This window comes from Taeniopygia guttata, chromosome 4A (genome assembly GCF_048771995.1).
Source record: "Taeniopygia guttata chromosome 4A, bTaeGut7.mat, whole genome shotgun sequence".
NCBI classification, from domain to species: domain Eukaryota; kingdom Metazoa; phylum Chordata; class Aves; order Passeriformes; family Estrildidae; genus Taeniopygia; species Taeniopygia guttata.
In genome coordinates, this window is record NC_133029.1 from 18,764,602 (window position 1) to 18,790,621 (window position 26,020).

General features: G+C 46.0%; 1 protein-coding gene across 3 annotated transcripts in view; it reads right to left on the reverse strand.

Annotated features, from left to right (window-relative positions):
* Positions 1-515: 515 nt before the first annotated feature.
* Positions 516-26,020, reverse strand: part of MED12 (mediator complex subunit 12) — a 35,989-nt gene continuing 10,484 nt past the window's right edge. The window contains exons 10-44 of one of the 3 annotated variants that reach the window (XM_072929294.1): positions 25,583-25,719; positions 24,696-24,827; positions 24,176-24,302; positions 23,309-23,538; positions 22,801-22,881; positions 21,770-21,943; positions 21,390-21,534; positions 20,358-20,476; positions 20,073-20,216; positions 19,144-19,307; positions 18,869-19,000; positions 18,068-18,295; positions 17,723-17,867; positions 17,322-17,442; positions 16,527-16,628; positions 15,704-15,817; positions 15,268-15,431; positions 12,386-12,565; positions 12,151-12,222; positions 11,719-11,879; positions 11,465-11,626; positions 11,269-11,380; positions 10,968-11,057; positions 10,425-10,534; positions 9,800-9,935; positions 9,363-9,524; positions 8,463-8,840; positions 7,980-8,130; positions 7,586-7,791; positions 7,067-7,144; positions 6,653-6,870; positions 5,909-6,065; positions 3,032-3,208; positions 2,794-2,875; positions 516-943 (exon numbers count right to left, since the gene is read on the reverse strand). In XM_072929294.1, the coding sequence (XP_072785395.1) occupies positions 900-943; positions 2,794-2,875; positions 3,032-3,208; positions 5,909-6,065; positions 6,653-6,870; positions 7,067-7,144; positions 7,586-7,791; positions 7,980-8,130; positions 8,463-8,840; positions 9,363-9,524; positions 9,800-9,935; positions 10,425-10,534; positions 10,968-11,057; positions 11,269-11,380; positions 11,465-11,626; positions 11,719-11,879; positions 12,151-12,222; positions 12,386-12,565; positions 15,268-15,431; positions 15,704-15,817; positions 16,527-16,628; positions 17,322-17,442; positions 17,723-17,867; positions 18,068-18,295; positions 18,869-19,000; positions 19,144-19,307; positions 20,073-20,216; positions 20,358-20,476; positions 21,390-21,534; positions 21,770-21,943; positions 22,801-22,881; positions 23,309-23,538; positions 24,176-24,302; positions 24,696-24,827; positions 25,583-25,719 (5,135 nt within the window). In that variant the 3' untranslated portion in view covers positions 516-899. Of the gene's footprint in view, positions 944-2,793; positions 2,876-3,031; positions 3,209-5,908; positions 6,066-6,652; positions 6,871-7,066; positions 7,148-7,585; positions 7,792-7,979; positions 8,131-8,462; positions 8,841-9,362; positions 9,525-9,799; positions 9,936-10,424; positions 10,535-10,967; positions 11,058-11,268; positions 11,381-11,464; positions 11,627-11,718; positions 11,880-12,150; positions 12,223-12,385; positions 12,566-15,267; positions 15,432-15,703; positions 15,818-16,526; positions 16,629-17,321; positions 17,443-17,722; positions 17,868-18,067; positions 18,296-18,868; positions 19,001-19,143; positions 19,308-20,072; positions 20,217-20,357; positions 20,477-21,389; positions 21,535-21,769; positions 21,944-22,800; positions 22,882-23,308; positions 23,539-24,175; positions 24,303-24,695; positions 24,828-25,582; positions 25,720-26,020 lie in introns of all 3 variants that reach the window. The other 2 variants (XM_030272988.4, XM_030272987.4) reach the window with 2 other exon arrangements.

The following is a 26,020-nucleotide window of genomic DNA, read 5'->3' on the forward strand; positions in this document are numbered from 1 at the left end:
AAAGCACCCTGGCTGTCAGGAAAGAGCTAACAGAGCAGCCTTGGTGCTTATCAGCCAAACCGTGCTGTGATGAGAAACAAGAAGCAGCACTGTGAGTGCACTCAGTCTGCAGCTCCTCCTAGACTGCAGAGGTAAGGAGCTTGAGCATCTCTGTAAGTGCTGTGGTGGGGGCAGCTGGGCTCGTTAGAGCTCAGAACTACCCTGCAATAGAAGCCCCTCTTCGCTTTATACCGGTGTCCTGGCGGAGCATGCAACACGACTACCAGTAAAGCCCTTAATCAACATAAAAATCCTACAAAGCTTGCACGAACATTTGCAAGTATGTGAACATCAGCTTATGAAATAAACAGGGAAGAGCTTTCCTTCCCAAACAAAATTGTTTAGCCTTCACAAAAGCTAAAAATGCAGACATTAGTTCTATTGAGGAAGAGATGAAGACCATGTGTGGAGGGTGCTGCTGGGCTGTACTGGGAGGAGTGCTGAGGAGGAAAGGAAGGCTCTGAATACACACTCAGTTTGCAAAGTAAGCTCTCTGTATTCATCTGAGAATGTCTGCAGTATGGAGTTCATCTGGTATAAATAAAGTACAAAATTTTACAATGTCTTAATCATTATTTTAACAAAAATACTAAAAACTGAGTAAAAACTGAAACCAAAGTGGGAAGGGAGACTATCGGCCACAAGGGATCTCCATAAACATTTGTAGAAATTGGATAGTAAAAACACGTTTTCTGTACAATAAAATGCTCCTCCTGGCATCTCCCTGTGGGACAGATAGCAGCAGCACTGGGGGCACAAGGACACAGGGTGGGGGCTGCCCCAGAGTGTGGGTCAGGCTGAAGAGGCTGTATCCATCCACAGTGATGTCTCCCTCCTGAATCAGGCTGAAGTGCCACAGGTCAGTAGCGTCCAAATGGGTTGTTGTTCTGCTGTGTCTGTGTATCTGTTGAGGTCAAGACAGAGTTAAAGAGTCACACGGTCTAGTTCAGAAAAGAGATTCCCCTCCCCACATCACCAGTGCAGCATGAGGAGTGTCACAGGCCATGAGAAGGAAAATATAACCACTATGGTACTCCCTGTGCTGCAGATCTACCTGAGCCTTTGAGCAGCAGCACAGCCAGGATCTCTCATTCTTTCAGGAAGTGAGAGATATAGTCTTGCCCTGATCCTGAAGTTTCCAGGGAAAATCTCTCCATCCCTCATTGTGGAATTGGACTAATTATTTCTGATTTTGAAAGAAAGTCAGCTCTATAAAATGACACAATTTTCGCAGCCATACAAGCTGCTGAGCTACTTAGTGTCACTCATCCTAAAGCACTCCCAGAAACCAAAGGTTTCAGAGAAAATTTCCCTGGCTACCTGCCAGTATCACTGTACAGGCCCAAAGGACTTCCAGATGGCCCCAAGGCATGAAACATGCTAAAGTTACATTCAAGAACCTCAAGAACTTCCAAACTGCTGGGACTGCTGTTTTGTGATTTACAGTATGTATGAGTACTGTTCGATACAAAAAATTCTGTCATTCTTTTTCCTGAACATCAACATCAACATATGTGATCCTAAGCCACTAAAGTAAAAAGAGATGAGTGTATCCTGAGGCAGCCTATCCTGGGCCCAAAAGACTCTTGTCCCACTCCTATTCAGGCTGGTTTTGGTTTACCTTCCTGCTTTCCACTCCATCCCTGACACTACAAATGAGAACTCCACATGCTTCCAGGGGGAGGTGGCAGCATGGAAGCTGAATGCTGACACAAGGCTGCATGGGACCCACACATCTATTCCAGATACAACAGCTCAATTTGCTGTACAGAAAGGCTACAAAAATATGGCTGTTTTACTGTATCCAGATTCTTATACAAGGTCTTCCTATATCTGAATCTCCTAGCTGAGATCTTTTGGCACAGACTTACTGTTTGCGAATCAGGCTAGTAGGAAGCTTAGCACATTAAAACCTGGTTTAGGGAGGTTTTTGGCCACAAGGACTAAGAATTTTCCATCAGGAACAAGTATAAGCACAGTTTCCAAGTTCCCCACTCCACACATTACCAGATCAGTCTCAGTGCAAAATAAAACAAAAAAAAAATATCAACTGTGCTGTCAATTTCTGAGCATTTTCATAGCATTTCTGCCATTTTTACAGCAGAAAAGCCAGTAAGGTGACAGAAGACAATGACAACAGGCAATTCAGAAGGGAACATCATAGACCCTGAATTCTGTATTGTGATCCTCCAGCCAGCAATTCAATACAGACTACAGAAATACAGTGCCAGACTGAAGAACATCTATGCCATTACCCTGCTGTGACCACCACAAAGACAGCAAGCATGCAGCTACACTTCCTAGAGTACTCCTCCTGCCTCCAAGAAGTCTTGTCTGGCTCACAACATGACCACAAGTCATCCACCAAGTGACTGCTCCAGGATTACAGCCTCCCTGTGCCCCTTACAGGTCACCTGCAGCAGAGAAAATACCCCCAGATCATTTTAAAGCTGCATACTGGATCCTTTCAGGAAAGCTGTGTGGCAGTCCCTACAAAGACTCAGCTCCCTTGTCCCTCTGCAGGCAGCAGGAGGAAGGTCTGGAAGGTTGTTCACAAGCTGGCAAGCACTGCCCTCCCTGCTGCTGTGCCCCCTTGGGCTGATAGCTCTAAGTCCTGATGCCACCTCCCTGCCAGTGTAATTTATGTCCTCAGACAGACAGTCTGGCTTGGCCTCACTTCTCTACACCAGAGTACCTCCAATAGAAAACAGCAGGGAGGAGACTAGCAAGAGGATCAAGAACACTCAGGCTTACTGGAAAGCTGCTGCTGAAGCTGTCGAACCAGAGCAGCTGTTTGCTGCTGCTGCTGTGTCTGCTGAAGGCCCTGGCGCTGGAACTGTAAAGAGAGAAACAAAGTTATAGCCACACCACCTGGCCGGCAGCCTCAGCATTCACACAGGCCCTGGGAAGCTCAGGGAGGGAGAAAGGGGGGGATGCACTGCTGGATCTGTGCTGGACTGTCACATCCCTGTGCCTCCGAGGGAACACTCACAATGGGCTGCTGGGGGGGAAGAGCCTGCATCCCCAGCCCCGGGGGCTGGCCCTGCGCCTGGGGCTGAGGCACTGTGGACACCTGGGGCTGCTGCTGGGGCTGGGGCTGCGGTGGCTGGGGCTGCTGCTGCTGCTGCTGCTGTTGCTGTTGTTGTTGCTGCTGCTGTTGCTGCTGCTGCTGCAAAGACAAAAGAGAAGGGACCATCAGGGCAATGCACACAGCACTGGGGCACACCGAGGGCTTAAGGGGGAATGATGTTCCATGGAGTAAAACACCTCAAGCACCATTTTCCTTACATCAGGCTCCCTGAGTCCCGCTGCCCAACAAAACCAGTCCAGGATGGGGTCATGAATTTAGGTTACCTAAATTACACAAATTTCACCAGGACTCCACCCCAGGCTGAGAAGTGGCAAGAAATACAGGGACAGCAACAAAATTTTATGCAAGATGAGGTATTGACAGACAACAGGCAGAGAATTCTAGTTCTACTGGTCATTACTAGGAGCAAACAAGGTGCAAGAATAGAAAACTAAGGATTCAAAAGGCTGGCTGGTTCATCTTTTTCCTCCTGGTTAAGATCAGCAATAATGAATAATGAGTATTTGCCTGACTCATTCTCAGATTCTTTTCAGAGGTAGCAACAAAGCTCCTATAATCTCCTTACACAATCCACTCCAGGTCAGCTACTCCTACTACTGGAGTTTTCCCTAATCTCTACCCTGAATTTCACGTGTTGTGTTTTAAGGCCATTTCTGGTCTGACAGCCTAGGGATAAGAAGAGATAAAGGGTTTTTTTCTTTCTTTATAAGATAAAAAATTTGGAGACTTATCTCTCCTGTTGTCTTTGTCTCTCTAATGCAACACATCCAGCTATTTCAGCCTTTCCTTCTCAGTCATATCCCCCAACTCTTCAATCTATCTTGCTGCCCTTCCCTGCCACTCACAACAGCTGGTATTATACTTCAATAAAGGATGTGGATAAAACTGGATTCAGTGCTCAAAACCAAATGTTTACAGAATTACTTATGCTGAGAAGAATATTCAGTGTGTTGGAGTCAGAACATACCCAGAAATCTCAAGGTTTTTCATTTCTCCTAATTTTCAGACAATTCTCCTATCTATCAATCCAGTTTTTAACTCTCTAGATAAAAAAAAAATATATATTCCTAGCAGAAATAAAAAATAATAATGTTATCATAAGAAACCAAATGTGGTGATGGTAGGTACAGTTCCAATCACTGGCTCAAAAGAACAAGGTTCAAACCTTGAGCAGACTCAGGAAACAAACAAAAATACAATCAGGAGAAGGAACAGTGTCTTATGAAAGAAGGCTATAAAACCCTGACCTTTGGAAGCTGCAAGTGCTCTCTAGCAATGAATATTGGGCAAATAACAGTGAGAAAGAACAGCCAGTAAACAGGACACAGTGGACAATAATAATTCTTACAAGAGCCAGTTATGAACACATTGGATCAAGTATTCCAGGGATCAAGGATTCAAATTCAGAGGGAGTGAGTTTCTAGAACAGCCTTCCAACTTATACCAGTTTGGTCACAGGTTCCTGACACAGGTGCTGCAACCTGGCTACACAGAAAAGCAGATGACTGACTAAATGAGCCAGGATACCCAGCTTCAAGTCCTACCTTCTTGCAGCAGCTGTCTACCAACCCATGTAAGATAAATCAAAAGGCCACCCATCCTTTCCACAAGCCACTGCATCATGAAAGCCAGCTCCAGCACCAGGCACACCTCAGGTAACACAGCAGAAGTCCCACTAATGGGATAGCTTGGGCACACAACCTTTGTGGGTTTTTTAAGCAACCAAGCAAAGTCAGCTAGAAGCTGAAGGCATACATGAAGTTACTGAGCTAGGAGAAGTGTTAGCAATTTGTCTGAAGCATGTTCTTCTAAATATGAGTGATGGAGAATGCTAAAAGAAACTCAAAGTGAATAGTCAGGGGGTGCTACTTATCAAAAGGACTAAGCTGCTGACCATGCCAGAGGCAGTTCTCTTGTCCAGTGCAAGGCAGCAATTCTCAGATACTGCTGACTGCAGCTCTCTGCAGGAACCACTGTCTCACTCAGGCCACTCTCTGAACAAAAAGACTCAGCACTCTGTGCCATCTAAAGTCTCCCCATATTCCACAGGTTTGCTAGGCCTTGTCATAAGGTACTGGATTCACCAATTAAACTATTTGTGTTTCTCTGCCAATTCAATAAATTTCTAAAATTTCTAAAATTTCTAGAAATATATCTTTATTTCATGTAAGAATTTAATATTCATAAGATCATAATGCAAATCCATGGAATACTCATGTCTGTTGACTCATGCCTTGTGATCTTCTTTGAACCTAGAGAGCTGGGTCTAACAGTTGGCTTTGGATCATTTTTCACCATCTGCTGTAAGAAATAAGAGTATATGGACTGATTCATCCCAGATTTTTTGCCAATGGAAACTGTAGCAAACACTTATTTTGATTTTGAGAAATACAGATATGGCCCTGAAGATGACCTTGAACAACTTCCTTGCTCTTTTGTAGATAGAGGGCTTTTCACTTTGTTTCTAGCTCCTGCCACACTTGCACAACAGCTAACTTTCTGCACAGTCTACTGGCTCAGCTGGAGCAGGCAGAGGCGGGACACAGGCCAGAGGACTGAACAGACTTTTAGCTCATGCTGGGTGACTGGCACAAGGCAGCGAAGCAGGAATCTCCATCAGGAGTGGCCAGCTCTAAGGAAGGGAGAACTGCCTAGCAAATTACCACAGACAGCCTCCAACAGAGTGACATCCTTCCTGACACAGAGAAGCAGAGGTAAGCAGCACTGGGCAAGCCTCTTCCAGCTCCAGCAGCCTTCCTCCTGTCAGGAACCACTCACCCTCAGCATCTGTTGTTGCTGCTGCTGCCTCAGGTACTGCTGCTGCTGTTGGTCAGGAAGGATCTGGCTGGGTCGAATTCCTGAGGGGACTCCCTGTGGACCCAAATGGTTCATCCCACTCATCATGGGAGTCTGCTGTATTGACTGATGAGGAAACCTGCAAGAGGAAAGGATAAGCTCATGGAGTAAAGGATTCACAGGCAGCCAGCTTTCTTTAATCCAAACACAACTTCTGACATCAATGAGACAGCCCAAACAGCCCCCTACAATCCATGCTGTCTCTGCAGAAAGGTGAGGGACACAAGGGCCTCTCAAGGGCTTAATACAACCTGCTTTTCTAGAACCCCTAAGTGACAGTCACCATCCCACTGTTCTGCATGGCTTTCTGGCTGGATTTATGCCTGCTCAAGAACAATGGAAATCTCAGATTTAGCCCTTTGATGGTGATCTGCTGGTTAGATTTAAAATCAGAACTATGACTTTCCTGTGTAATTTTTCCTCATACTTTTCTATGCCATCTTTCCCTGTCTAGTAACAATTTTCTGCCTACAACTAGCATTTCCAAATTTCATCCTATCTCTATTTCTGCCCTGGATAGAAAGCTGGATAAAGATGTTTCTCTGAGGAAGCAAAGTACAGCATGGAGAACAGGGTTTTCACAGTTTGCTATTAGAGTTTTGAGAGCAGAACAGGGAAACCCTTAATGAACTAGAGCTTATTAACATCCCATAGGGCAGGAGGTACCTCTGTGTGTTGGCCAAGGTGTGCCCATAGCCAGGGGCCTGCTGGTGCACGTAGCCACTTGGTCTCTGCTGCATCTGTCTGACAGGATCCACTAGAGCAGGATTAGAGCTGGGGTGGGAATTCTGATAGGGCTGACCAGAATAGGTAGGAGGTACCATCGTGCCTGACTGAGAGGGGTGCTGCTGAAGGCCTATGTGGGAGACATAAGGAGTGTAACCCTGAAATGAAACAAAAAGGCCTTTTTTAGTCACAGGTTGAAAAGGAATACAGAACAGAGGAGATCAGCCTCCTGTAAATAGTGTCACAGGGAAGGTCATTAGAGAGAGGAGCCAAGAGCTTTCAGGGTTTAGCAGCAAGGCTGCTGCCCTGTGCCGAAGCCAGACTCCAACACTACCTGCAGTCACTGCCACTTACCTGGGAGGGCTGCAGTGCTCCGTAAGACGGGGTTGGAGCCATTTGGCGCACAGGCTGCTGGCCCATTATGCCCTGGCCCTGCTGGAAGGCAAGAGAGAAGTGCTTTTTCCAACATCTCCAAAGGGCAGGAACACTGCTGCTCTCTTCTCAGCAGCTGCCACTAAACCAGACTTCACTGTGGCTTCACTGCTTAGCCTACAAGGTTGCTGTACAGCAGGCACATGCTCATGACTTCTGTCTCACCCTGACCTGGGACAAATAGGCCACTCAAAAAGCCCGGCAGCCCCAACCAGGACATGCACCTCTCAGTCCCCAGGGGTCACCCCGTGACAACCTCCTCCAACTGTTAGTGGCATGGGCCCACAAAGTGAGTGGCATCAGAGGAACAGACACAAGAAACAACATTATTTCAAGAGCAGATACAGAGTTGGGTAGTTCTGGGTAAAAGGGACAGCATCGAACAGCCTGGCCATGCTATACTGTGGAGTCAGCGACAGCAAGAGCACAGCTCCAACTTACCAACTTTGCTTGCAGCTGCTGCCTCAGTATCTGCCCTTGGGACACTGGAGGCTGCTGCCTGTACACTGCTGGCTTGTAGGAGGGGTCAATGCCCATCATGCTCCCCATCCCTGGAGGCAGCACACCACTGTAGGGAGGGCGACTCTGAACCAGTTTTCCCAGTGGCATGCGTACCGGTCTGTAGGATGTATCCAGGCGAGGGCCACCTGCAAGAGGAAGAGAAACAGACAGAGCAGTTATGGCTACTGCTGCACCTCAGAGCTCCACAATGACCGTTCATCATTGCACCTAGACGTGACAAGCAAAAGGAGAAAGTGAAGGGTCCTGAACAGGACCATCTCACAGAAAAGGTTCCCAAAGAGGTGAAATATTTTTGGCTCTCCAGTGCACCTACCTGCTGGAAGAGGCTGATTCTGGGCATAGAGACCCACTGGTGATTGCCCATATGCCAGCCTTGACATGGTGCTTCCTGACTGGTGATGCAAGAGATCTGTAGGCATGCCAACTCCATATGAAACCCCTCGGCTAGGGCCCAACACAAAGTCCTGCAAAAACAAAGCAGTAAGAAAGATCAATGTGCACTGGGAATTCGTGAATGGAGGAAGACTATTAAAGGGTTTAAAAGTCCACAGGAGGAAGCCAAGCATGTTATCTGAGCTGGGCAGACTCCTTTCCTCCCATCAGGGATCAAGAAAGTGTTTGCCTTGCCCTAAACTAGAGACAGCAGGAAAAAGCTCCAGTACTCCCAGCTGAGAGAAAAAAACATCACATCTTCACCATAACACCACTCTCAGGCTCCTCAGGAAGACTCTAGGGAGTGTTTTTTGACTAGGAATAGTGGACATGGGACATCCAGAGCTGCTGGACACTCCATTACCTCAGTTTTGCTGGCAGATTGGTTGCGTTTCTTGGTTTTGCTCTGTTTTTTCTTGCGTTCTTCCGTGGAGGCAGCAGGATTGGAGCTTGTTTTATCAGCCTTGGCTGGTTCAGCAGTTTTCTTCTCTGGCTCTAAAGCCACAGGTGTAGGAGGCTCTTCCTCTTCAGGGGGAAGTGGCAAAGGCTCCAGGTAGTAACTGCGGGGCTTGGGTTTCAGGTGTGTGTGATACAGAAGAAGCCTCTGCTGCTCCTCAAACCTGGACACCTTGCGATCCACCCGGACTGTCCCAAACCATCCCCAGGAGAGCGGGGCTGAGTGCTTCAAACCCTCAAAAAGATCCCAAGGAGATATCTTCTGCTTTGTAGAGACTTGCAAACCCTTTAAAGCAAAAGAGATAAGAACCTTCAAGTCCCTGTTGCTGCTCCTACGAGGGTACAGGTAACTGTGCTTTTGTTAGGCTTTAATCTAGATCTCTCAATAAACAGTCTGAATCCTGGCTCCTCCAGGTGGCAAAGCAGTCACTTCTAAAAGCCTTCATCAACTATGTAGTCTCCTGCATTCCATCTTTGTCTGCCTCCTGCACATTGGTTCTGCCATTAACTCATGTGACAGGGATTATGTGTTTCTCTTTACACTTAATATAACCATATTACTCCCAAATTTAGTTAACATCTCAGGTCACAGCAGCATGCTATCACCAAGCGTTAACACCCTGTCTTTGCCCTTTTTGGACATGGTTATGCGTGCAGCCAGCCACTTCAAGGAAGAGAAACAGGGAATGAGGCTGGGAATGAGGCACTGCATACAGATGCCTCCCAAGCTGTGCAGACTTAAGGCATCAGAGGACAAGGTGACACCTGCACTCAGGAGCTGTCATACAGACAAAACTGCTTAACTTACCTCCTTCTTGAAGATGGAATCAAAGCCCGCTATTTTATTGCCTTTAGTGTCAATGAGGGATCCCTGAGGTTCACAGGTGATGACATCTCGGGTTTGCTTGGGAAGTGGTAGTAGCTGTCGCACTTTCTCCAGGCTGTCAGACTGACGGTCTCCCAGCTCCTTCTGCACAAGTGGAACAAAGAGGACTTGAAGAATTTTTCAGGAAAAAAAACCATCTAAAACCCACCTATGCCTCTTCTGGTTTTGGCCTGCATCCCTGCACTACTTCTCACCTTTATACCCTTCAGGTCTACAGAGTCATAGGGGCCACCCTTACTACTTCATCTAAACGGCAGAAACAGGACAGGTACTGTTCATGAGACACAGGTAAATCTGCACAGCTGAACAACCACAACACAGCATGCTCTGGTCCCCATACAGGGCCTGGTGTCCCTCACCCTGAGTTTCTTGACAAGATTCATGTATGCCCGCTTGTTCTCCTCCATGCTGCCCTGAGAGATGCTGGACATATCCGCAGCCAGGGTGCCATTGATGAGAACACTCAGCATGTCCAGCACGGTGGTGAAGAGCTCACTGTTGGTGAGAGCAGAAAGGTCAGTCACCTGAAAAGCTGAAAAAGCCTCTGCCATCGTTGCAACACCAAACACTATTAGATTGTCAAGACTTCCACCCACATTTAGAAGTATCAGTCTTCAGAATAACCTCCCACACTAATCCTCATTTTCCTTATATACCACACTTGAGTTCTGCTCCCACTTGAGTTAGGTGCAGTATCACAGATTAAGACTGGACTCCTCTGTATCCATTCAGCATCTCTAAAAAGCAGACTCAGCTCTCCCCTGCATATCTCTGCATCTGGAAAGCCAAGTTTGTTCTGAATATGACAGAATGTACTTGGCTATCAGGATCTAAGTTGTAGCCTGCTATTACTCTGAAGTCTCTTTCAGCTGTCACTTCTGACGGATCATCTAGAGAAACAGCCAGCTCACATGAGAAACAGGGCCATGCTAACAACTGCCTCCCTTGGGAAGTGTATAGAGCAGAAGTCAGACTCCAAGTTACTTGTTTGACTGCATGTCCACGGTGCCACTGCTGATGATGTCCAGGAGAAGCACGGCCCATTCAGTTGTCTGTTGAGTGCTGCGTTGGACTGTGTCAAACATTCCTCCCACCTGCCAGAGAAAGGGAATTTAGTCACAAGGACATCAAAAACCACTGCGATTCTGAAGTGAGAAAAGAGCTTAAACCAGAGTTTAAAGGAGCTTAATTCCTACTGAGAGCTCTCCCTACAGAGGGAGACTGCTGTCAGCAGCCAAACCTCAGATGCAAGTAGTACTGCTGTGGGCTGCAAAGGCATTCAAAAGGAAGGCACATCTACAAAAGAGACCAAGTCTCTGGATTTCATCCTGATGAAACAGAGCAAGGGAGTTTATTCATGCACTCTGTCCTACTCAGGGCCCAAGACCAAGAAGCAGCACAAATATCTCTCCTACTTCCTTGCCTCAGGACATATATAGACCCTGTAGTGTGTGCTTGTTCCAAAGGAAAAAAAGGCAGACAACTCTTCACCCCAGATGGTTAAGCTCTTTTGCTGCAACTGCTCACCAAATTCAGCCGCAATTTCAAGGCCTCATGCATCAGCTGCTTGGCTTTGCAGTCATCTTGGTACTGATCTTCTCGCCAATTTGTAACAATCTAAGAAATACAGAAGAGAGGACAAACCTCACCAGCTGTATGCTGAAGCTTAGAGAGCAGCTTGTAGCATTCACTGTCTGGTGACTCAGAAATGGTCAGCTCCCTATACCAAAGGGGGTAAGACAAGCAACATCCTGAGGCCATGCTGCAGAGCCTGTCTGCTGGAGGGGTGAGCTCCTGAGGAAAGTGAGGGGAGAAACAAGACCCCTACCTGCTGGACCTGACTGTACAGAGAGGTGAGAAGGCCTTCCCGCTGCTCATCCTGACCTTTCAAGCATGTCAGCACCAGTGACAGAAATGGCTGCTGGCTCAGGAGGGACATACTGTGAGAGAACAGAGAAGGAGCTATACTGCCAGGCTGGGGGATCAGTACAGCAAACACTGCCTGCCCTTTCCCCTGGACTCACCTCTTCTGCTTCTGGCGGTCCCGCTCTTTGCGGGATGATGACCCTAAATGTTGTCCTTTCTCCAGCTCTTCCCCAGCAGCTTTCAGCACGTGGCCCTGCACTGATGTTGGAAGCTTGGCAATCAGAGGGGCCACCAGCCACACTCCTGATCTCTCCAGGGAGCTGTTGACAAGACAGGAGAGAAAAGCTGTTTGCAATGCAATTTATGATTCAGACTTGTCTAAAGGAGAGCTGCATGCTGGTTCTACACCTACCTGAGGATAGGTTTGGATTTGTTGCTGGCAGGTGTAGCACTTGTCGAGCTACTGATATTGTTGACTCCATTACCAGTACAGCTAGCAGAGCTGGTCTCTGCTGACTGCTGGAATACCTCAATGGTGGCCTTGGCTATGTTTTCTAACAAGGAGTTCATCTCCTGGATGTAGGAAAGAAAAAGACAGTCAGGTCCTTCTCTGAGAGCACCTACTGCTTCCACATTTCAACTCAGTACAAACTCAGTTTGCTAACTTTGCTGCTGCTCCAGGGGTCTCAGACGCACTGCTTCCTTCCTGTGCTTAGCTTCCACAGTCTAACTCCCTCATGGTTTACTTTCTCCCTATCCCTACTTCTGCCAGGCCACCTCCCCACCGACTCACAAGCAGCCAAGCCATCTTCCCCTGTATGATCCCCTCTGAGCAGAAACTCACATTGCTTGCTGTCTGTTTAATCATGAGCTGCAGCTCCAGCGAGGACTGCCTCATGGTCCACTGGTCCAAATTCTGCAATGCACACACATACACACTTCATGTAATTCCTTAGCTCAGGTCAGACTATACCAACCCACACCCTCAGGTCATACCACAACGAGTATCAGACCCCTCAGAGGGCTGCATTTACATGAGGCATTTACTAAGACACTCAGATTTTGCCAGCAGCCTGCACCTGTAAGATGCGTTTAATCCTTTGCCGCTGAGGATTTTCTCCCTCCTCATTGTCCAGGAGCCGGTGTGGATAACAAATCAGCTGCATCAGCCTCTGGGCCTGAGTGCTGCTCAGGACAGGATCCTGCAAGTCATTGCTGTCTTCACAGAGAGACTTCAGACATCGTTCTCCTACCCACTCCTGTAAGACGAAGGCAGAGTCAGCACAGTCAAGCTGATGTCTGATTCCAAACCAACGCCCCTGCTTTCAGTCTCAGAGAGATGCATGAAACACATCAAAATCGTCAAAGCCTTATTAGTATTCAGTTATGCCTGATAATCATTTCTCTTCATGAACTGTACTATCCTCATTCAGCAGGCGTCAGGCACAGCACAGTAATCAGAACAGAGGAAACAAACTTTGACAAGTCAGCAGTAATGAAACACAGTAGTTGCTCTTTCTTTTGAGAAAATATTGGTGTGATTTAACACTATACAGTCACTACCGTGTCCAGGCTCCCTCAACACTGCCACTTGGGCTCAGAAGATCAGAAGGGATCACTTAAAATTGTTCAGTCTATTTCCAGCACAACAAAGCTCTGGAGCTGTCCTAAATTAGGTAACTCAGGGTTGCAGCTAGCACTAAACCAGAACATGTATTGGGGTAAAGCACACACCTTAATTCTCAAATAGTGATGGAAAACACACTGCCAAACTTAGTAAAAACCAATTACTTTACTTCTGACTCTGGAAAGGAAAGTGACTGACTGGATGCAAACCCCTTATAAAGTCACATATTATGAGAAGGTAGACAGAAAACTATTATTGTCAGCCTCTTGATTTCAGTTTATGCTCCCTAAATATATGCTAATAATAAGAGCAGCAGTTTCCAAATACGAGGTAGGTACTTCACTCAATTTACAGTTAACCTGCAGCATTTGTTAGTGCAGAAATTTTTCACACTTAAAATTAGGCAAATTCATTAAATTAAAATCAACAGAGGACTGCTATATAAGCACTTCTGCATCTGCAGAGGAAGCCTGATCAGAGAATTGTTCCACTGAGAAGTGGCAACAAAAGAAGAAATTAGGATCCAGTTCATTATGCTATGCCTAGAAAGTCGGAAAGACCCTTCAGCAGTGGGTAGCAAACTAAGCACCGAAGCACAAAGACTAAAAAGGTCAAAACTTTGGTCTGAAATCCTTGTGAAACCACAGCCTAGATCATTATCTTCATTTTGCACATGAGTTTGCACATGAGATGTGGTGACCTCTCCACTGCCTATTGCACTTCCCCCTTCAGTGTTGCTACATCACAATATCTTGATAATAATCTTCTCTTTATTGCCTAAGTAATACACATTTCCTTGGGAAGACTCATTTTATCATTTGCTCATCTTCTTACAAGAACTCAGACTTCATTTCCAATCCACTTTATTGGTATAAAGACAAATGAAAGACATGCCGGACGGGAAGGGATGCCATGCAGAGGGACTTGGACAGGTTTGAAAGGTGGGCACTGGAACAGGTTGCCCAGAGAACTTGTGGATGCCTCATCACTGTGAGTGTTTAAGGCCAAGTTGGATAGGGTCCTGAGCAACTTGGAATAGTGAAGGTGGCCCTGCTCATGATCTTTTAGGTCCATTCCAACCCAAATCATTCTGTGAGTCTATGAAAAAAAAATTAATTATAATCTGCTCCTTTCCCTAATCCCCTCACAATGAAATCTATTATAAAATAAATACCTGAACCCGAGACTGAGAAACCACAACCTACAATTTAAGGTATCGATAGTGCAAGTTCACTGCTCACAGAAGAGGTGCTAATATAAACACAGTGTTTTATCAGCCCTTTTCCAGCTGCAGGAAGCCTGCAGGAGCTGTGGCACAATTTGGTGGTGGTAACTCATGGGTGTTTGTTGGAACGCTTACTTCTACATAATCAGTGCTGCCAACAAGTGGTACGAGCAGTGATACCTGACACTGCTACTCCCTGCTGGGCACAAACATCTCTACTTGCTTCCTATATAGACTTTGTCCTTCCTATATAGACTTTGACCAGCAAGGGAATATCTACTTCTGTAAATGCTACAGTCAGGTTTCAGTGATATCAAGAATGTTGAATTTATATTTAAAAACAGGTGGTTCCAATTCCTTTTTGGTAATCCGGTAACATTGCTATGCAGTTAGCCAATTAATAAACAATAGCATGATGACAACGCACAGCACTAATGGGTTTACACATTAGTAATATAAAATAAAAGTTTCAGACTGTAACACCACATCCTTCCTGCTGAGAGAATAAACTTATAACTGAGGCTAAGGATACCTTTCAACATCCATTTTCATACAGCATGGCCACTCTACTCTGCCAGGTTTCAGCTCCTCAAGTGTCATTTTTTCACAAAGGAATAGAAATACTGGTGCTGTCAGATTAGGCTAAGCAAAAGGCTTTTGTTGTCATTGTTTTAATTAACTAATCAGAGCAATGCAAAACCCAGGGATACATTAATAGCTGCAAGCAACACTTAGGCAGCATCCTGAAAGACACAATTTATCATTTTAATAAACCATCTGTCTGTCATTTGCGTGCTGATCTTTGCCTTCAGCACACATCTCGGCTTACCACTCCCAGAACTCCCCTCCTTGAACAGGAGCCCTGTGCTGCTGCCAAAGCAAAGGGAATACAGTTCCTGCATACTGCAACATCTAATTCTTGAGCACTGCTTGTCTCTGTGTTTTGCCAACAGTGAGCAATCCTCAGTACTGTCACAAGACAGAAACATTGCAGGCTCTTCACTGATCTTTCAAACAAATACCTGCCAGACCCAACCTGAAGAAAGGCATGTGAGATGTAACTGTCTGCAGAAGGGATAAGGATGCATCTAGAGATGGGACAGACTCACCTGTTGACATATACTCCTCAGTACATACTTGGCATAAATATCCAAGCTAGCTGTTTCTACAGTCACTACCCGGCCACCAGCCTTCCTGGTGCCCAGCTCATCATCCATGAGATCATCAACACCTCCCGGGTGGGAAAAGCCAGAGCCTTTCAGTTCTGCATCTCCTAAAAGGAAAGCACGAGTTTTATACAATAACTCTAACCACAAAGTCTGACTCAAAAAACATCTTGAGACTCTGTAAACTCTTTCTGTGATCAGTGACCTCTCTGCAGCCAAGAGACTCAAAGCATGTTTACAGCTACAGACACACCACATATTCACCAGAACAGATCTCCTCCGGCCTTCTGCACAGCCAAAACAAACAATACAGTGCCGTTCTCCCACTCCCCTGAAAAACATGGTTATGTTTTTTGTTCAGGCTAACACAGGTACACACCCAGAACAAAGACAGCCTTCAGCACTGCAAAGACTGCTCCATCCACAATACGATTTTGGGAAGCTGCCAGTAAGTGACGGTCACAGGAAGAGCGGATTCCCACAGTGGGTTTGTCTGCAAAGAGGAAAAAGGGGAAAGGTGATACTCAGCAAGAGAGAAAGGCAAGGGCTCCAGAGCTGCTTGAATTATGCTAGTGCCAGCAAGTACCATAAAATCCAGCTCAGAGAATCCCGAGGCCAGTTCGTTTCCTAACTGTAAGATGGGGCCCATTTAATTAAGTTTCAAGAAGCATAGTGCCAATCACATTGTGACAACTGAACCATGAAGTCCAAATGGGGTGCAGAGCGTGTGTCATGAACTCCAAGCTGCAACAGTACCCTAGACCTAAAATACAAGCTGGATTTAGAAATCTGAGCTACCAGAATACTGGTGAGAAGCCAAGAACAGAGCTTCCTGGAATGTTTCCACCATCACACAAAAAAAGAGTGCTGTAAAACAGCAGCTTCTGGCACCAAGTTAAGAGGCAATACAAAGCTCAAGACACAAAAGAAGGAGTGATCATTACTCTAATGGCATAGTGACAGCAAGGCCACCTCTACTGGCTGGTTTCCTGCCTCCAAGAACCTTCTTCCCAATGCCTGGCTACCATGGAGTGACACAAATGGAAAGACACTGTTCTTTGTCCTATGAAGAAAATGCATTAGGCTTTGCCTGCTTTATTCAAAGGTTATGATCTCTAACCATAAGGTCTCATATCTCTCTTTGGTCTGCAAGAGCCTTAGTACTTTCACAATAAAGAAAGGCTCTAGGTTCATTCACTTACTGCCATCTTGCTGGCATGGGTTCAGCTGTGGAGTCTTAAACAGATGAAGTAAAATCCGGCAGGTCAGACGTGCTCCGGGTTCTGAGTCCTGTTCACTGCAGGCTATGTAAAGAAAAGAGACAACTGAGATTTCTTAAGCACCAGGACAGCTGACTCTCAATCCAAAAGCTATTCACAGTGCACTGCCCTGGAGCAGCCAGCCAAGAAGCTGCAGCAGCCTTACAGTATTTACAAATATGGATCATGTGCAGCAGCTAACATGCAAGCAATACTGAATAATACTGATAATACTGAAGTATTATCCCCAGTGACATGCACTGCATTCTGCTTGCTCCATCTTTCCAACTTCACCCTGTCAAGAGTCTGGATGCTAGAATCTCTAGAGCAGAGATAGGAAGGCTGGTGGCAGAGTAAGGCAGCGGCACAAGTGCTGTAAGCCCAGCTGGCTGGTCTAGCCAAAATGCTAAGCTGAACATTATTGTCAGTGGGAGGCATACTACTGGAGTTCAGAGCTGAGTACAATGGTCACACAGTGAGGCTGATAACAGCTCCCCATGTTTATTTCAGCTTGCACACAAACTTGAGAGAGCAGGGCAGTGAAAAGCCTTAGCACAATTAGTTTTTGATACAAATCAAAAGGCCCAAAATTCTCTAAAGCACCACATTCAGTTATTAAGTATAAAAAAAGTATTAAGAGTCATGTTTCACAACTCTAGAGTTCACCAAGTATGCATTAAGCACAAGCCTTTGGGCAAGAACTGAGAGTAAGACAGGTTTGTTCAGGGATGCACTTACCAGCATTGAGGAGTGAGGGGATAGCAGCACAGCGAATAAGGTCCTCCAGCAGCAAGCACTGCCGGGCAATGAGGATGGCAACAAAGGTGGCCAAGGAATCATGGAAAGATAAGTCACTGACCTGAAAGAGAGGAGATCAGCCAGTGATCCAAACAGTCTCTACCTCATTGCCTCTGTCAGCAATTCCTAGGAGCTGGGTGGCAGAAGGGCCCATAACCCCTGGTCAATGTCCATGCTCTGCCCAGGCTGAAACAAACACCAGTGACAGCCCCTGGTATTCAAAGCCTTATCCCTGCCCTCAGAAGACAAAGCCTCCATCCCTTGTTCACTTTTGCCTTCTCCCAAGGGATCCCTCCACTCCTGCTTCAATTCCTTTTCCCCTTTTGAATGTTTGCACTTGCATCAACATTGCAGAGGAGATCATTGAAGCCACAGGTCCCATTATTGGAGGAACAGCACAAAGCTTTGAGCACACCCAGCCACTCGGCACTTAGAGACTTGCAGTAGCCAGTTAGCTCAGCACACAGGATAGCAATGTCGTTCACCCTGTTAAATAAATAATGAAAAAAGCAGAGGGTCAGCTTTGCTACTCATGATTGCCATCAGGTCAGTGATTTTCTAAAGGACCCCAGCCTTGGCTTCTCCTTCTTCACACCCCAAGACAGCCAAGATATGGCTACTGGTTTCCTTACCCTCACCTAAAGAATTTACTTTCTCAGTAGAACCATGAAAACTCTGCCTCTCACCTGTCAGGATCGTGGTGTCCCACACACACATGCATCAGTGCATTACAGACAAAACTGTAGCGATTGGCTGGGTTTTCATTGAGGCTCTTGCCCAGGTTGGTGTACGTAAAGTTATGTGCAGATGGATTTTCAATAGTGTCAATCATGAACTCCGGTTCCCATAGCATGTTGGAGTCAGATGGCTCAACATTGCAATAGATTGTGTTCTTCACCTTGGAGCAGAAGTCACTAAACAGGACAGAAAAGTGATTAGGACACAAAAAAACTAAGCAGCCACTGAACTCTGGTGAGCAAAGGCAAACCTCTCTGGGAGAGACCTCTCTGGCAAACCTCTCTGGGAAAGAACATGTTGAAACTCAAGATCCCTTGTACCAATAAAGACCAATAAATTTGTTATTTTCTATTCATTGCTTTCTGTGCTTGCATTCTAAGACACATTGAACATTCAGTTTATTTTCCACGTCAACCAGACCTTTACAAAATTTCTATCAGTACTCCTATTCTGGGGGGAGGAGACTCAGTTCCTCGTAAGTAATTTGAAACCTCTGGTTATTTATCCACCCACCCTCCTTTGGGCCTAAATCCACTACACACTTTTTACAGTTTGCTGCCCCAAACCACAAGGCACAGTTGTACCATGACATAAACAGGGGCCTAATGATGCTCCTTGTTCTGTTCTCCATTCCTTTCCAAACAAGGAATTTCTTAGGAGCAGTCCCATCAAACAAGATCAAAAGCGAAGTTTAAGTCAAAATGCTACAGTGAGCAGTACCCACTGCACCTCAGCTGCATCAGACTCACCTAAAGAGCTCCCCAAATTTACTTTTGAGGTGACTGCAGGAGGTATACAGGTCATAGAGATAGGCCAGGATACAGCGCTCTGCTGAGGAGCCATCTGAGCGGTTCATGCCATGTTTCACCACCCCGCACAGACTGCAGAGAGGCAAAAAAAAGTGAGCTGAGTCCTCAGGCACCAAGTAGCTGCCTTTTAGGAAGGATATAAATGTCCATGCCCCTTAGGAACCCCCAGCACATATACTGCTTCCTTACACACAGAGAGGGGGAGATGCCCTTACCCTTCAAAGACCTGAGCCATCTGGTCCTGGTTCAGGATAAGGCAGGAGTGGTAGTGCCGCAGCACAGCCACGATGCACAGGCACAAGCTGGTAGTATAGCTGCCAACAAGGTCGGAGGATTTCAACAGCAGTTCTGCCTCCACCACGCTCAGTTCATTCAGCAACTGCACCCAATGACAGAAAAACCCTTCAACAGCCACAGGGGTAAGGTATGGTCAGAAAGGGAGGAGGCACACCAAACCCACAGCCTATAGGACCTGCCAGGAAAGGCACTTCCAGGCACTTTCTGCTTAGGGATGCACCCCAGAACAGTTGGCAAAATGTCTCAGGCAGTACAAGGGGCTGTCAGGGCTTAGGTATCAGAGGGTAATTGTGATATGGCCATAGGCAGTTTTAAGCAGCTTGTTGGTAGTTCTATCCTGCATTAAGTCTCACTCTGATATCCTTTCCAGGCTAAGAGCCACAATTCCACCAGCTAGGCTTCGAGAGACACCTGATACAGGCTACAGAAACAGGAACAGGATTTTAGCAGGATCCAGAAGGCAGCTTGAGCTGCCATGCGCCAAGGATCTTTCCAGGGCAGCTAGGTAGGCAAGGTGCCAGGGACAGACAATCCCCTTCTGACTCAGAACAAGGTCCTGCTGCAACCAGGGACAGAGATGCATTGCAAGTCCTTTGGAAACAAGCCCAAAGCCTTTGGAAGAATAATCCTCAGAACAGAACATGCAAGACTATCTGCCACAGACAACCTATTCCTGACAGCTGCAGCCCAGAAGCATCACAATGACCATATAATCTGACCACCTCCATGGCACTGGTCAGAGCATCCCCAGTGATGACCAGAGCAGGCCAACTATCACAGTACAGATCTGCTGCCTCTCAGGTGGATAAACCCCTCCCCAGGGAGCACCTGAGCATGTTGCCCTTACCTGGATGGCAAAGTCGATAAGACCACTGATATTGAGCGAATACTCCATCAAGTCAAATATGAACTGCACATGCTGCACCAGAGGCAGGTGGTATGACATTCCCAAAGCAAAGCTGGTGATCTGTTCCAAGACATTACGAGATACCTGCAAGCGCAAGACAACAGAGTCCATCTCCCCTTCAAGAAGTCCCTCAGCAGGCTCATCTCCTTCCAGGAAGATGCTCTCAATAATACAAAGAGATACAGTCAGGGCCCAAGAAGGACAGCAGTCTTCAAATTTTCATACCTGAGATGTGACTTGGTGCTGATCAAAGTGAGAAAGGTGCTGGAACTTTGCAAAGATATCTTCAGCTGTTGGGAATGCTTCTGGCTTGCTCTTTTTCCTCTTCTGGCCTTCCTCCCCACCTACCAAAGTTGAAAACATCAGAAAACAGTATTAGGTTGCTTTCCTCACTAGAGGATTTAAATATCAGCCATCAGCTTCTGACAGTTCCCCAGCAAGATCAGCCCCTGTCGTGAAGCATAGGCAAAAAACCTGAGTCCTAGACCTTAGGCTGATAAGGACTATCTTTAATTTAAAAAAAAAAAAAAACCAAACCAAAATATTAAGGAATCCCTATCCTAAGAATGACAGTAAGGCAAAAATGAAAGTACTCCTTGGAGTATCCTTCTGCCTTGATTTGGAAATATACCTATTCTCTGATGAGAACAGGCATTCTGGACTGAAGATGATCAGCCACAAAAGTTTCTTTGGCAGAGCACTCCACATTTTAAAGCATCATCTTTTCAACACATTTTAAATTGCCTTTCAGGTATCAGACTAAGAAAGAAAAATTGTAGTGAGAGTCTCCGCTGTTGGACATCAGATGCTTTCTGTTGATTTTGACCCAGCTATCAAAATTTCCTATCCTATGCATTTAGCACATGCCTGAAGAGTAACAGAACACTACATTTAGTAAAGTCTTTGCCAAATACGCATTGGCAAAGTGTTTTCTGCTTCTTGTAGAAGGATATGAATGCAAGAATAAATAAAATAAAATATGAAAAGCCAAAGGTTTGGCCAAGGTCTCACTCTGAACCTTATATGACTCAATTCTCTTCTGAAGACAATTAAACAGACATTGCCAACAGGAAACCAATTGTCTTACTTGCTGGTTAGTATGTTTGAAAACAGAGCACCATTCCAGACTCATTCACTAGTACCTCCTATCAGACACTGTAGACTGTGTAAAATCCTTTCACTGTGAGACTCCAGACAAGGAAATCAGCCAACTGGAAAGATGCTCTTACTTCAAGGAGTGTCTCAAGTTCTACTAACCTGTCTCTGCAGTGCTCTTTCTGTTTAAGACTTTTAGAATGTCTTTGGTTATTTTCTTGATCGTATGCCGAGCATCGTCCCGTTGTTTCCCAACCCCAAAAAGAACTACCAGCCTTTGGTTACACTCATGACTGCATGACTCCTCCTGGAGAACCAAAAGAGACAACTGCATTAGCAACGACAAGGCTATATGCTTTAATCTTGTTTCACATCTGCATCTCTGAAAGAAAAAGAAAACCTTCATCTCAGAAGCTTCTCTGGGAGTAAGCAAAGAGCCATCCAGAAAAGCAGGACTGCTCCTTAGCCAGCCACAGTAGGGAGAGACAGCAGCATCATGACAAGGGCAGCAACAGGGGAGCAGAGAGGAGCAGGTCTTGTACCTGAGGAATAGGGAAGTGTGTTGCATACTGGATGTGCCGAGGCTGGTCATATAGCGATGCTAACATTCCTTCCACAGATTTATCCTTCATCAGAGTCTTTGCTTCCTTTTCAGGATCTGGCTTTTCAGGGGAAGGGCTGGCTTTAGATTCACAATGCATTGGTGGAGAAAACATCTGGGGAGACATATGAACAAGATGTTGTTAGGTAACACAGTCATGAAACACTAAAGATTGCTGAAGGAATGTACTTCTGCTCAGGCCTGAAAAGGAGGAGGAAAATGAAGGGTCAGAAAAACAGCCAGTTCTTAAGGCAAAAACCAACATAATGTGCCAAGACACTATTCCTATTTTTGCTTCTGGTCCATGTTGTATATTAAGTTAAACACAACAGGAAATAACACAGTAGTAGTAGTAGGAGGAGGAGTAATAAATTCATGGCTGAGCATTTTGGAAACAGCCCCTTCCACAGAAGTGAGGATCCTGGGAAAGCATATAGCTTTACATCACACTTGCCTGACATGTACTTTTAAAGGTCAGAGACGGCTGGATGGATGTAGGTACTCAGGGATTTTTCAAGCACCACGAGTTACTTTTACTGCTAAGTGCTTCAAAGTGTTCTGCTACCATGAACTATGCCCACACATATGAAGAACTGTAAACCTGAAATAGTAATGAAGGCCATACAAAAGGGTGAAAGCAGATTAGTGTCTTCTCCCAGGATCAAGAAAACTTCTCCAACTGGTCACTCCCAATCTGATGCTATCATGGTCATTCATTTCCCATCCACTTCCAAGCAGCCCACACTGGGCCGGCAGTAGCCAGAACATAAGAGGTCCCAGGAACAACTGCAACTCACTCTGCTTTGATGAACACCAAGCTACATAAATAGGTTATACGGGTCTTTTGCAATGTGAACTACCTTACAACCCAGCCACTTCCAGCAGATACACAAAAGCAAGGCACATGCTGCTCCTGGGATCACTACAACACATGACCCTACTTACTGAGCAAGAGGAAATGCTGGAACATACCGAAAAGTCTGTCTTTTCCATGTCATCAAAGAGCATGCTGGGGTTGTGGTCAATGTCCATGGGCTCTGAAAGACCTGTGTCCTGGGAATAGACAGAGCAGCTTTACATCTCAGTGATGCATCAGGGAACAAGAGAATACTTGTTGACTACACTGATGTCCATGTTGGACAATGACAGAAGTATGCCACCACACCCATGATGCCAGGCAAGCTGGCACTTGATACACCTCAAATATTATGGACAGGCCTCACAAAGCACCTCATGATATGCCGCTCTGTATCAAGCCATGCAAGACTTTCCTATCTACCCTTCTGCAATCTGCAGGTCCTTTCCAGTCATTTAGAACATAACCTTAAATTGAAACACTAAGGAAATAAGTTGGGGGAAGGACAAGCAGGAGTCAGTGGTACATTCTCCAGCAGGCAACAGCAAGAAGGCTGCAATGCTGGTAAAACAGGCAAGTACAACACAGAGATGTACAGGAGGGCTGTAGGGCTCATGCTCTCACCTCCAGCTTGATGCCACTGCTTCCTTCTGTCTCTTTCCTGTCATGTTCCTCAGCAGCGTCATCAAAGGGTGAGGGAGGGCGAGGCCCGTGAGAATCCATGGCAAGATCACCCCGGGAGATGAGTGTGCACATGTAGATGTTGTGGGAGAAGACATCATGTCGGATTAGCTCACAGAACAGTAGCACCAGATTAAAGAACTCCACCTTCTCATTTTCCTTCCCAGGATCAGCTGAAAGGACAACACAGACAGTCACGGCTATCAGAGTAGTTCTGCACCACTATAAGCAACACCAGCCACCTAACCTAGGGCAAGGGAAAGCATTTCCTGAGATTTCCCCACAGTGACTGATACACAGTTCTGAGGTTACAGCAGGGACTAAAAGCAGAAAGTCCAGTTTCGAAAACTAGCAATTAAGTAAGTCAAAATCTCTCTAGTGTCAGAGCCCAGAGGCACTGGACTTTAGCCTAGAAGTGCTATTCCTGGGTGTACAAACAGCTGCCTGCATCATTCAGACCTGTTATCCTATCCCCCTTAACCTGTTTGCAGAACTTCCCGTCAGAGCCAGAGCTCTGTCAACAGTCAAAAACCTCCCTTTAGTTCTCAGCCTGAAGAAATTCCTGATTAAACTAATTTATCCTTGGCCAATCCTCTGTTAATGGAAGTCCCTCTGTATCATCTTTCTGTCATCTGGCCCTGCAGGCTGCTTTTCCTCCCTTTCCAAGGTAAGCTCTGAATTGCAAGGAAGCCAGATAGAGAATTAAGATACACCCATTACCTACACACAAGAGAACTGCACACAAATTCAAAGTTTGCAAGAGAGGGAAAGCTAGAAACTTTCTTAAAAAGAAAGTTCTTATTTACATACTTAGCATAGGAGCTTGGGTGTCAAGGAACTGCATAAGGACATCCTGAAAGACAGGAGCACTGGCTGCTGATAGAGAGCCTGAGGAGATGGAGCCCTTCTCATCCACGACTTCAGAGTCCCCACATCTCTGCAGAAACAGAAAAAAGTACTGACTGCTGACACAGAGGAGAAACTTCCTAAGCATAATATATCCAAAAAGAAGTCTTCAAGAGAATTTTTCTGTCTTGGCTCTTATAACAAGCCACCACACAGGTTTCTGTAAGCTACTGCACAGTCTCCAAGTATGTCAGCACTTCTGCACTGCAATCAGCTGTCCTCAAATGTATCCAAGAAATGGGATATGTACCATCCCACAGGCTCATTTATGACCTACATTGGGTCAGATGGAGCAAATGCCGTAATTAGTAGCAGCAGTGACAAGAGGCACTGTGCTGATCAGCCTTCGTCTGTTAGTGTAATAGGAGTTAGGTAATTTCTGCTCTCCTTTACTGCTCCCAGCCTTCCAGGAATAAGGATCTACCTCGGCCTCGATCTCTGCTTGACGCTTCTCCAGGAGTTTGGCCACAACCATGGCCCTGTGGCGCCCAGAGCGTTTGTAGCTGACAGCCCACTCACACAGCAAGGCCACCACTGCGTCATCGTCTGGGGAGATCTGGGGGGACATAAGCACTGCAGTGAGAACCTGAGCCAAGCAAAAGAGGGGAGCAGATATAACAGTGGGTCTACTCCCCATAGAACAGAGCTGCTACATTTCCCTCCTCTTAACAGGGAGGACAGATGTCAAGCTAAAGCCCTCCTGCTTTGACTCCATTTTGCAGCATGAGGTCCACACCCCCTGACAAATCTCCAGACTGACTGCTTCAGAAAATCATCTCTGTTCCAGCAGCACATCTATAGAGTGCTAATCACAGCACTGAGTGATTACACAACTTCTTGACACCCTCATACAAAGTATATGAACAGCCAGTCCTGCTGCTCTTCTAGGAAACAATGCAGTAGTGGATGCATTATGGCCCTACACAGCATAAATACTCCAACTCCCAGGCTAAAAGGAACTTGAACTGTGAGGTCCCAGGAATCAGCAGCCAGCACAAAATGTTACCAGGCTAATACTGACATAACAAGTCCTTAGCACCAATCTGGTATTTAGACTGACGTCTTTCATCAGTGAATTCTCTCAAGTTTACATGTCTTTGTTGGACTTTGTAGAGCACAGACCTCCCCCCTCATCATTTTAGTACCTCCCTAGCAGAGCTGCATGCAATCCTTTTCAATGTAGATCATGTCTCTTGGCCAAAGGCCACTACCTAGTCAGCTCTCTGCAGACACAGGACAATAACAGTGTGGTTATAAACAAGAACACAGCCAAATTCAAGACCAGGGCCCAGCAGCCAAGTCCCAGAGCACCTCATGACTGTCTTTGGTTGGACCCAGCCCAAATATCCTGTTATACAAGGAATCCAAAGAGTTGCTGAAGTCAGATCTTTCAAAGCTGTGACTGTCCAGAACTTCTAAGGTATGCAAGACACGGCCAATAGTGAAACCTAGAAGAGAACAGAGAAGAAAAATGTGTATTTGGCACCTGGTACAACAGACTCTAGAGCAACACCAGATGTGTTGCCACAGACAGCTAAGGTCAGAAAGGCCTATATCTCATATCAAGACCAATTCCACTGGAAGGAAGAAAAGATGGGTTATAGCTGTAGGTGATTTTCTTCTAAGTGGAAGAAAAAGTTTGGACCCTTTATCCAATTGCCAGATGGACCCTTCTTTAAGAGAAGTCTAATAGATTCCTGGTGCCCAAGTTAAGGACATGAAATTGTGAAACTTCCTAGCCTGGTCCAC